Source organism: Sminthopsis crassicaudata, chromosome 6 (genome assembly GCF_048593235.1).
Source record: "Sminthopsis crassicaudata isolate SCR6 chromosome 6, ASM4859323v1, whole genome shotgun sequence".
Classification (NCBI taxonomy): Eukaryota; Metazoa; Chordata; class Mammalia; order Dasyuromorphia; family Dasyuridae; genus Sminthopsis; species Sminthopsis crassicaudata.
The window spans coordinates 29,404,079-29,416,271 of NC_133622.1; the positions used below are offsets into that span (position 1 = coordinate 29,404,079).

The 12,193-nt window shown below is 38.1% G+C and overlaps 1 protein-coding gene across 7 annotated transcripts in view; it reads left to right on the forward strand.

Annotated features, from left to right (window-relative positions):
* Nucleotides 1-12,193, forward strand: part of KLHL5 (kelch like family member 5) — an 86,414-nt gene that overhangs the window by 43,474 nt on the left and 30,747 nt on the right. For 4 of the 7 annotated variants that reach the window (XM_074275562.1, XM_074275564.1, XM_074275563.1 and 1 more), the window contains exons 2-4: nucleotides 7,970-8,152; nucleotides 9,554-9,690; nucleotides 10,269-10,465. In XM_074275562.1, coding sequence (XP_074131663.1) covers nucleotides 7,970-8,152; nucleotides 9,554-9,690; nucleotides 10,269-10,465 — 517 coding nt within the window. Of the gene's footprint in view, nucleotides 1-1,195; nucleotides 1,316-1,340; nucleotides 1,931-7,969; nucleotides 8,153-9,553; nucleotides 9,691-10,268; nucleotides 10,466-12,193 lie in introns of those variants that run through there. The other 3 variants (XM_074275566.1, XM_074275565.1, XM_074275567.1) reach the window with 3 other exon arrangements.

The window sequence follows — 12,193 nt, forward strand, 5'->3', positions numbered from 1 at the left end:
ACATTACACTGTCTTAAGAGATGGGAAGGTTCAGCCGCCCAGAGCTTCCTTGGCTTTTGTTCAAGGTCTCAAAATTCAAGTCCTCTCCACAGAAAACAAATGCTTGCTGTGCTGGGCCATGCAGGACTGGCCATTGCAAGTGGACTTCTGGCCCTTCCCTGCCTGTCCCTGTAGAAGAATCTCCCAGGATGGGCAGGCCTGGACCTCATGGGCAGGTCTAGCAGGAGTGCTCACTTGGTGGAGAGCGTAGACCAGTTTGAGAGTCTGAATCTGCAAAAAAGCACATGCCAGGAAGATCTTCGGGTCTTATCTTCTTTTCTTTGCGATGTGTTTATTCTCAACCACACAGAAGAATAATGATATATTGTTGCATGGGAAGATTCTAGCTTCAACTTTACTCCTAATCCTGGGGACATGGGTAGGTGTGTTCTTGGGTGGAACTTCTGGTCTGGCTTGGGTCTGAACTCGTGTTCGGTCTCGGGCACACTTCCAAGAGTCATAGCTTGTTTTACTTCTATTCAGTGTTCCTCCTCCAATTGCTCATATCTGGTGTCTTCCCAGTGTCTCTATTATGGTGTGAGTAAGCTAGATTCAAAGCAGCCCTAATTTCATGCCACAGAATATATCCCCTAAAAAAATCATAGTAGCCATAAACAAGCAGTGATTCTTAGTTCTCCTTCCTAAGAAGACTCAGCGTCATCTTAGGGACCTGTATAATATATCATGATAAGAATCAGAATTAGATTCCTACTTTGAAGACAATCGAATTCTGGATTGTTAATGAGAGAATTCCTCATACCCTATTGGACCTTTTGATAGTATTCTAATATCCCAATGGATCCGTGATCTCATTAATGTGAACCCTCCAGCAAAGCAAATTACAACCCAGCCATACCTGCCCATTCTAAATAACTTATCTATGTCCTTCCATAAAATTGCCATCACAGAGAACACCCAGTGTTCTAGGGGATCTTTCTCACATCGTCCCTGGGTATCAGTGAAATACAGTGTACCTTGGAGACATTGTAGATTTGGTTCCAGACTACCATAATAAAGTAAATATCACAGGAAAGAAAGTCTTACAAATTTTTTGGTTCCCCAGTACATAAAATTATGTTTATACTATGCTATTGTCTATTAAGTACACAATAATGGGGTTATGTATTGACCTAATTTCAGTATGTTGTTCCTCTAGGAATAAGAAGGCCTAAAGAAAGAGAGATAGGAACAACCAGTTGGTGGAGCAGGCAGAACCTACAGCATTTAAGTTTGCCATCTTAAGTGGAGTCCATGGAACCCCAAAACCATTAAAATGGTAACATCAAAAGCCACTGATCACAGATCATACTATAGCAGATATAATAATAATGAAAAGTTTGAAACATTGTGAGAATTTCCAAAATTCATAACACAGGTAACAGGACACAATGTGAGCACATACTGTTGGGAAAATGGCACCAATAGACTTTTTTAATACAGGGTTGCCACAAACCTTCAATTTGTTAAAAGTGTAATATCTGCAAAGGGTAACAGAGTAAAACAAGATCTGCCTGTACTTACTGTGGGTTCATTGGTGGTACGTCATGCCACTTACACATCTGGCTTCTTATTTCTTACAGTCCTGTTTTTCCATGATGAAAACTCTTTATTCCCATCGTCCTGTGTAATTCCTCACTTGTAAGGTAGAGCAGCCTGCTGAGAGGATTGCTGGTTGGGAATGTAAATGTGTTGACACGACCAGTCTGGAAGTGAGCAGTGGAGAGCCCTGGCCCCTCACACACAGTTCATGGTATGATGGAGAAGGCAACGAGCAGAGGCAGAGAAGCAGGCTTTACTGGGATACATTGGACGTGGTCAACAGGCAAAATGATCAAATGAAGGGCTGGAAATTTTAGCTGGAATTGGAAGGAAACCAAGGAGAAAATTCCAGGTATGGAACACAGCCAGAGAAAATGTCTCAGGAGGAGCAACAAGGAGACTGGTGTTGCAGAAGAATATCTGGGAGGAAGGTGATGTGGAAGAGAGCTGGAAAGGTGGAGACTAGGCCATAAAAGGCTTTGACTGATTGCAGAAGTGATAGGGAACCCCTGGGGCTTATTAAATAGGCTGGTGACATGATAGAATCTGTGCTTTTGGAAGATTATTTCATGGCTAAATGAAGGATGGATTGGCTGTGTAGAGACTTGTGGCAGGTAAACTCATCAGCAATCTATTATGGTAGTTCAGGTGTGAGATGTAGGGGGCTTGCAACAAAGTGGTGGCCGTGACCAAGGGGAGAAATGGATCTACTCAGGAGATGTTGCCAAGATCAACTCAACAGCCTTGGCCACTGCTGGGATACAAGTAAGTGGTGGGAATATGAGCTTTGTGAGCCTGAGGGACTAGGAAAGATGACATGGCCTTCTCCAGAAATTAGGAGGTAGGGGAGAATTTATGAGAAAAGAAAATGAGGGGCAGCTAGGTGGCACCGTGGATAGAGCACCAGCCTTGAATTCAGGAGGACCCGAGGTCAAATCTCGTCTCAGATACTTAACACTTCCTAGCTGTGTGACCCTGGGCAAGTCACTTAACCCCAGCCTCAGAAAAAAAAAGAAAGAAAATGGGTTCGCTGTTGGATATGTTGAATTTAAGATGCCTACTGGACATCCGGTCTGAGGTACTAGATTGGTAGTCCCAACAGTTCAAGTTAGGGTTCGTTAAATATATTTGAGAATCAACATTAGAGATGATCATTAATGAACTGATGAAATCACCAGAGAAGGGATAAAAGAAGAGGACCCGGGATAGAACTCTTTGGAACAGCTACTTTTAGAGGTCATGATCTAGGTTAGATGGGTTTAGTAAAGGAAACTGAAAAGGAATGTTTGAAGTAGGTGGTAGGAGAACCAGGAACAAATGATGTCCTAAAAACCTAGAAAGGAAAGAGTTTCAAGGAGAAGTGGGTAATTTATAATGTCACAGACTACAGAAAGGTCGGGAAGAATGAATGTTGGAAAAAGGCCATTGGATTTGGTAATTAAAAGATTTGTGGTAGTTTTGGAGAGAGCCGTTTCAGTTGAATAATGAGGTCAGAAGTTTAATTGTAGAGTGTTTAAGAGTGAAAGGAGAGGAAATAGATAGCTTTCTCAAGGACTTTAGTCACAAAGGACAGTATAAATATATAGGATGATGATTAGCAGGGATGGAAGGATCAAGTGAGGGTTTTTTGAGGATGAAGCAGACAGGGCATATTCACCACAAGTAGAAATTATATATCTCAAAGATAGGATGCAGAGAGACAGATTTAAGGATTATAGGTCTACCAGACCTATTGTATCGCATTGGTCTACAAGCCATAAAACCTGAACAAAACAATTTTTGCGAGTGACCAAGAGAAAGACCTTTTTAATATGACTATTCAGCACCCAGTGAAAAATGTAGAAGAGAATGGAATATTGTGTTCCTTAGAGCAACGGAGCTCCACATGCAACCGAAGGTGACCTAACCATCAGATTTGAGCTTAAAAAGGGGGAAAAAAAGGATGTTCAAGAATGAAGTCATCCCAAATATTCTTTAAAAGGCTCATTCGTTACATCTCAAGTAGTTGAGAGAAGGGAAGGATAAGTAGATAGTAAAGCAACAAAATATATGGACCTAGAGGTCAAAGAATCTGACCACGTGATATTATTTTCTTTTCCATAATGTAGAAATCACCAGCTCATCATCTATAAGTGAAAGGGTAACCACAGCAACAAGGTACCTGGAGGAAGAGAACGGAGATGCTCCATCCTAGTCGAGGCAGAGTATCATCACTGCCAGCTCCGGCCCTAGAATCCTGAAGCCAAAAGTCTTGAGAATAGCAAGGTTTTCTCCCATCCCTGGGCCTGCTTCCAGCCTGAGCTATGCAGCCAACACTGAGGGTCCTTGGGGCAATACAGCACTGGTATAGCCTTCAAGAGGTACTGGAGCAGGGGGCCACCTTTGCTGCCGTACCCACAAGGGCCTGTGTTTGGATAACCCCACACACAGTAATAATCTGTCCATCCTCTCTCTTTGGCCTGCCCAACAAGCTCCATATTCTGAGAATGGTTGTTAAGAACTTTTGATTGGCCCAAGGCAGCAACTAAGACCCCAATGACTGAAGGTGCAACTATGTGGTATAATGGGATGGAACCTGGGGTCTGGAAGAGCTGAGTTCGAATCCAACCTCAGAAACTTACTGTGTGGGCCTGGGCAAGTCACTTAATCACTCTTTGCCTCAGTTTCCTCATCTGTAAAATGGGGATAAGAATTAGCACCAACCTCTCTGAGTTTGTGAGAATAAATGAGGTGATAATTGTAAAATACTTTGTTATGTACTAATGTTAGCTGCTATTCTTACTGGAAAAGAGAGTTTAAGATCAGATGCATTTAAGGAGCCAAAGGCAAATGGAGAGAGCCCAGATAAGGTTGTGAAATTTAGAAGTAGGATTATATATTAACCATGGATTTTTAAAAAATGGGTCTAGATTGAAGCCAGGGAGAAAAAAGCTGAATTGGAGGAAGCTCTGATAGCACAGCACTAGTCTGATATATAAGCATGTCATGCACACAGAAGCCACTGGTCAAATAAACAGGAGAATGTTTAATTGTCACAGACAGAGAATGTGTTTGCTTAGCAAATGATAGCATTTGAAACTTAATCTTTTAAAACTGCTTCTACTTTGAAAACAAGTAAAAATATTTGAAATATTAGTGTAGTTGTTGCCACATCCTATGTGATTTTATGAGTCGTGGGCTCTCCTTCCACTGGTGAATATTGCAATTCTTCTATCCCTTCTTATCCTTCATGTTCTTCCACATATATTTAATAAAATACTATCTAACCTGAAGGAAACCTTTTCACTATACCACAAAATGCATGTTATCATTTTATTAGGTATTCTAATAGTAGAAGCCCAAATTACTTTTGCATGTTCTATATGGAGGTATAGTTGCTGAGTTTCATAATTATCATAAATTATTTACCAATTGCATATTTTAAATTTGTATTGTGAGGCTATTCATGTATAAAAATCTCAATAATTACTTTTGCTAAAAATAATAAATTATTTCTAAATTAATCTTACTATTAACAATAATAAAAATAACTCAATCAGGATGCTTTTTATGTGAGAGTTGGGTATAATTTGATTAAGATGCTCCTGATTACATTTGCTTTAAATGTATTTATTTATTCATAGTTTGATTGTACAACCTTTCATTTTTTTTTCTTTAATTGTACAAACCCTTCATTTTTTTTCTCTCTTTCAACCCCTGGTTTTCAGTAATTTACTGACACCTTCCTATATTCATAGATTGAGTTAGAAGAAACTTGAAAGGTGAGTCCAATATCTTCCTTTTACCACAGAGCAAAGCTACAAAAGAGCCAAGATTCACAGTTAGGTCATAGAATCACGAATTTGGAGGTTGGAAGATGTCATTGGTCGTCTAATAACTTGTACCCCGAAGGAATCCCAACAGGCCATCTGGCTTTGCCTCCACACCTGAGGGGAAGGGGGGGTGCCACCCCATCAGAAGCAGCCCATTTTGTTTTCGGACAGTGCTTGTTGGGAAAATTTTCTTGACATTCAACTTAAATTTGTCTCTTTGCAACTTGGACCTGTTTCTGGTGGTTCTGCCCTTTGAGGCAAACAGAACAAAGGTGATCTGTTGTCCTGTGGCCGCTTCTGGAAGGGAGCCCTCCTGTTTCCCTCCCGCCTTGTTCCAATGGCCCTCCTGGTCGGGCTGCTTATCATCATCTTCTGTGGGGGCGCCTCCTTACCCATCAGGCCTCTCGCTGACATCCCTCAGTGTCTGTGCCTAAGCTGACTCCCTGGGGGACCTTGGCAGTGTCTGGGCCAGGTTGGGGGAGGTGGGGCCCAAGGCAGAGAAACGTGGTTCCCCAGGAAGCCAGCCCCTCCTCCTCCTGTGGTGCTGTCCCTGGTCCCAGGTTCTTTCCTTCCGTCCTTAAACAGGTCTCACCTAAGTCTCTTGGTGTGCTGGTTGACAGCTATGACCAAACTCTTCCTGGAAGCCCCGCCCCTCCCCATGCCGCCTAGCACCAAACCTCCCTTTGGGCTCCACGCCTCTGCTGAGTCCCATTGAAGCGCAGGTCCACTAAAACTATCTGACCTTTTATCAGAACCGTTGCTAACTAAGCCAGCCCTTCCCTGTTTCATAGTTTTGAAATTTATTTTTTTCCTATCCAAGTATGTAGTTTTACATTGATAATCCCAAGTGAATTTCATTTTATTTGATTTGGCCCAATGTTATAGCTTATCACAAACTTTTTGGATCCTCATTCTATCATCCAATGTTTTAGCTCCTTCTCCTTTTGTGTGTCATCTCCTGATTCTGTGAGCGTGTAATTAGCACCTTTATCCAAATCTATGATAACTTTTAAGGTGTTATTTAAAAATTACTTGGAGAAACAAGTTTATATATATATATATATATATAATGTGTCTATTTTAACTTATAATTTAATTTAGAGTTTTGAATCTTGATAAATGTTGAGTTAAAATATTACTTAATCAAATTTTATCCACACAAAAACCATTGGAAAATTTCTGATTTAATTTATTTCTATTCTATTTTTCCCCAATATTTTAAGGGTTTCTAGAAATATTTTGGTTTACATGTTATATATAATGTAACATGATAGATGTTTTATATATTTATATACATATATATATATATAAATATATATATAAACATCTCTTCCTTTTAGTACCTAGTTCTCATTCTGAACATACTAAACTTTTCCTCAGTGATTTAAGAGTTTCTAGAAATATTTAGTATAGATTACTTTTTATATACAGTTCTCATTCTAATACTTTTCATTTCTGGGAGTTGAGTGACTTTGAAAACTACCAGAAACCTTTGCCATGGTTAAGGTGGATGTAATTCTGAACACACAAACAATAGATGTTTGTTAAATGCCCATTAAATGAACACACTTTTAATTGACCACTTCAAATACCCCTCAATTTGTAAAAAAATTAAATTAAATTAAATTTTTAAAATGAAGAATTAAAGTGACTTTTGCCTTACAAATGATGATTATCTTTACAGCTCCAGATTTATATTATCTTTTTTTGCATTTTATGTATAATGGAGACTGTAGATTTACAAATTAAATGAAATTTTTATGGACTGACCTAGGAATTTAAATACCATTTATCATATTGTTTCTATTATAACATTTGCTCTAAGTTATAAATAGATATACATAGACATATATAAAATGGATTTACAAATGAACTTTTTGGACAAAGCAACTTATAATTTAGGGCCGGCCTGTATTTATTTTTCTGAATTAATTTAATTGCCTCCCTGCTGTGAGACAAATGAATGGACTCTAGATGACCTCTTTTAGGTCTATAATTGCTTGATTTAATTAGAGTTAGGAATATTTAGATGGCTGTAGAACAAGTGAATAAAGGTGTGCAAATGTAAGAATGAGCCTATCAAAGGATGACAAGTTCAATGATAACTGAAGTTTAGGGAGATATAGTGGATGTAGTAGGAATGGGGATATTCACACATGTGGAGGTGACCAGGAGTATGTGGAGGCCTGGTTTTGAAAAATTAAAGTGAAAATTCACCTATCAGAGCCAAAGCATGCAGGAGCCAAGCCTAAAGTTTCAGTGTCCAAAGAACAGGCAACATTTTTTGGAGATATCTCCAAAGTAGAATGGAGGGAGACTGGTTCTGGGTAAAGTAAAATAAAAGCTCACATATCGGAATCATCCTACCTGGGTGGGGGTGGGTAGGGAGATAAGGATGATATATACTAAATGTAAGCAAGTATGGTGAGGAAATGGCCAGGAATATAGATTGTTTAATGCTTTAAAAAATTTTTTTTCAATAGACTTCTGTTTTGTTTTGGGTTGTTTTGTTGTTGTTTTTTTGAATAGGGATATGATTGTGACATTTCAAGCCAGATGTATTCTGTATTTTTTTTAAGGACCTCTAATAGCAGTCAGACATTGTCATCTTGCCATAACATGGAACCGTGTACATCGGATGAATTTTTCCAGGCCCTTAACCATGCTGAACAAACATTTAAAAAGATGGAAAATTACTTGAGACACAAACAGTTATGTGATGTGGTTTTAGTTGCTGGTGATCGAAGGATTCCAGCTCACAGGTACAATTTTTTTTTAATTACTTTTTTTTAGAAAATGTTTTTAATCAGATGTCTGTTTTAAATATGCACTTTAAAAATCTATGTGACAAACTGTTCATCTCCTAATTCATTGTAAAAATCTTGTATATCTGTGAAAAAAATTCATGAAGAAAAGGGTGACACCGTTAAATTGTCGTACTCACATAGAGCCTTTGTGGATGATAAAATCAAGGATATCACCATCCCTGTGTGTGGCTAAGATAGAGTGAAGGCTAGATCACGGCAATTGGAGTATCTTTGGAATAGCTGACAACGTGCACCAGGTTTTCCAAATGTCAGGATTATAACTACTTGCCTTTACCAGATACCTGTGTTTCAGAAATGATTTGAAACTTTAAAATGATAAAAGCTATAATCAGAACTTTAAGGTAAATTTCAAGAAAAAGATTATTCAAAGCATTGAACATATGAAGTCATTCTTATGTAATTTATTTCAAGGTAACAAAGTTGCTGAGTCATCAGAGGGAAAAGATTTTTATACTTCAAGAAATGTTAAAAAATCATCTAGTCCAATTCTCTCATTTTACAAGTGAGAAAGCTAAAGTTTATCGAACTTTATGGCCCGCTATCACACAAGTGAAGGACCTAGCCAAGTTTCTTAATTGTTAGTACCTTCAAAACATCTAGTGTTCTGACTGATTTTCATTTTAAAAGGCAGATATCTAATAGTTATATTTTACATATTGTCATTAAATGATTTTGTGAAAATAATATTAAAAGAAGACATTTCAGTGACAAAGACAGTAAAGAGATAATCAACTAAATAATGTTACAAAGGACCTTCCCCATGTTACTGATGGGCTATGTTTATGTCATCCTAATGGTGTTAAACAGCAACATTACATGACATGTGCTTGGAATGGAAAAATACAAACAAGAAAAAAGTAAAATACCAGAAGTGTTTCTAAGTTCTTTAATATTTTAAATATTTTAAACTAAGTCTACCCTAAAATGCTCTGCCCTTTGTTTACTACCTCTAACAATGCAACATTTTAAATGAAACTTTGTTGTTGTTGTTGTTGTTGTTGTTTTAATTTTTAAAATACACCCAGAATTGTTTCCCAATTTCATTTGGTATTGTAATTGATTTAATCTTCTTTGTGGTATTTTTTTCCTTTTGGTTATTACAGATAGATTTATACACTGAAAGAAATCATTTACCTCAGCAAAAAAAATGTAGTGTCAGTAATGTTAATTTATTATTCAAAAGGGGGAACTAGACCATGAAGCAGTTGTTAAATTTAAAATGAATCCCCCAGAATAATATACTTTCAAAGGATTTTTTCAATAGAAGTATTTAGTAATGGACATTAGCTTGAAAAAGGTGATTGATTTTTTTCTTTTCTCCTAATGTATTCTTAGATTGGTACTCTCTGCTGTGTCTGATTATTTTGCTGCCATGTTTACTAATGATGTAAGGGAAGCAAGACAAGAAGAAATCAAAATGGAAGGTGTAGAGCCAAATTCACTTTGGGCTTTGGTTCAGTATGCATATACAGGTAGTAAATTTTTATGAAACAGATAATAGAAATTAATCTTCATTTTATTTGCATTACTGAGTAAAAAGCATATTCTGTCATTAAATCTCTCATGCCTTATATCAGAAAGATTCCATAGAATGTGATAGTTTTATATTTCAATTATTATTACCACATTGAAATATTATATTCCATATATTTCAGGAAGGGCCATAAAGTCCTCTAATTGATAGTCCAATTTAAAATAAACAAACTATGTACTTTTAATGGAGGATAGATTTTTTAATAAACATTTTCATAAACATTTATTTTTTTAACTCATAAAAAATAGTTATGTAATTAGGGTCATTACAAAATTAAATGTTTGTGGAAAATGGATCGTTCATGGAATCTTCTGATTTAGCAAAGAAGCCAGGGAGCTAGAATTATTTTTCTATTCGATATTTTATTTATTTTTAGAACGCCTTAAAGGATTTGATAACCAAAGAGAAAAATAAAGAGTTCTTGTTAGAAATATTGCAGAGAGCTTCAGGTTTTTGTTGGTTTTAAGTGCAGTTAATATGGTTTCATAATTAACTGGATTTCTTTTCACTATTAAGGTCATCTTGAATTAAAGGAAGATAATATTGAGTGCCTGTTATCTACAGCTTGCCTTCTTCAGCTGTCTCAGGTTGTAGAAGCATGTTGCAAGTTCTTAATGAAACAACTCCATCCCTCCAACTGCCTTGGAATTCGTTCTTTTGCTGATGCACAAGGTTGTACAGATTTGCACAAAGTGGCTCACAATTATACCATGGTATGTTTTTATTGAAATATGTGAAATTATGTGTCCCAGAAAGATTTGTTGGTTGAAAACAAATGAAATGTGTCATACTTGTAGTTCGAGTCAAGTAACACTAAGTCCTTTTTTCTCTTAAGTTTTAACTTAAGTTCTCTTAAGTTCTTAAGAGTAACAATGCCTGTAAATATCTCTAGGTGTTCTTAATATATTTAAAGTAGTGGATGAGAAAGAAGAAAAAAATTGGGGGGAGGGAAGGAAGACAAAGAAATAAACAGAGAGAAATGGGGGAGGGCAGGAAGATGTATCTGATAATGAATGGGAGGTACTCAGAATAGAACCCTAATGTCATGGACCAGCTCTGCTTATCTAACAGTCTTCACCCAGATGGAGCTTGGTACTCCAGAGGTAAAGGGAACACGCTTCTTTATCTGCCACTTGGTTTGCCAGGAAGAAACACCTGAGGAATTCGGGGTTAGGACAGAGTCCGGCACACTCCTTGCCCCAGGACCAAGGAGGGAGACCTTGCTGTCAAGGCAGGTGGTTCCTTAATCAGCCCTTGGCTAAAGACTTGGAAGTTAGAGGGCCAGACACTCCACCCAGCCTCAGATGCCCACTTATACTTTTAGCATGGTGAGGCTGGGAGGCACCAGACTCTCATAGACCCAGACTGCTCTCTCTATCTCTATCATCTCTCCTGATCTATTTTACAGGTCACTTGTTTTTCAACTAAGATATTTCACATTGTTTTGATTTTGTTTTGTTGTTTAAAACATCATGAAATCATCAGCATTCATTTTCTAATCCTAACTTTTGAGGAATTATTTCTTCAGCAAGCTTTTGTACCTCTGGCCAATTCTCTTTATTAGGGTATAATTTCCTTCAGTATTTTTGTGCCTCCTTTACCAAGCCTTTGGCTTTCTTTTCATGGTTTTCTTGTGTTCCTTTCATTTATTTACTCAGTTTTTATTCTACCTCTCATATTTGGTTTTTAAGATTTTTTTTGAGTGCTTCCAGAAATTCTTTGGAGTCAAAAGCCTCCAGTTTACCTTTATTTTTAAAAGTTTTACATGTAGCTGTACTCCTAGTCCCTATGACCATAGTAACTTTCTCTGGCCAGCTTCTTTTCTTGCTTACTTATTTTTCCAGGTTATTTCTTACCTTATAACTTTATATTCAAATCAGGACATGCCCTTGTGATGGAGCAGACATTGTCCAAACTTTAGGCCTCTCGCTGCTATTTTCCATGCTGGATCGGGGGGGGGGGGGATCTCTGCCCAGGGGGTACTCCCTGAGAAGGGGCGTGGGGGCCAGCACCAGCCAAGTGCACACATCTCAGGTCTGGCACTGTGGCACAGGCTGTGTGGGCGGTACCATCGAGCGCTGCACCCAGTCCCCTGCCCTGCAAAGCTGATGATGATGACAAGCCACGGGCAGGGCCTGTTCGACCCTGGGCTCTGAGGCCCACTAAGCCACACCTTTCCCCCAACCTCCCAAGTTGTCCTGGGCTTGAGGGGCGTCTCGATAGTCTTCCACTACAGAGTCCAGTTGAGGCATTATGTCTGAGTTGTTTGGAGGGGAATTCCTGCTGCCATCTTCAAAAATGTTTCTTTACAAGTCATACACCATGCAGAAGAAAGGTGGCTTTCCACTGAAAACAAGATGTTCACATTTCCTGATACTAAATTGAGTTGACCATGTAACAAAGAACATGGGTCATGGATCACAAAGCCTCAATTTGAAAAT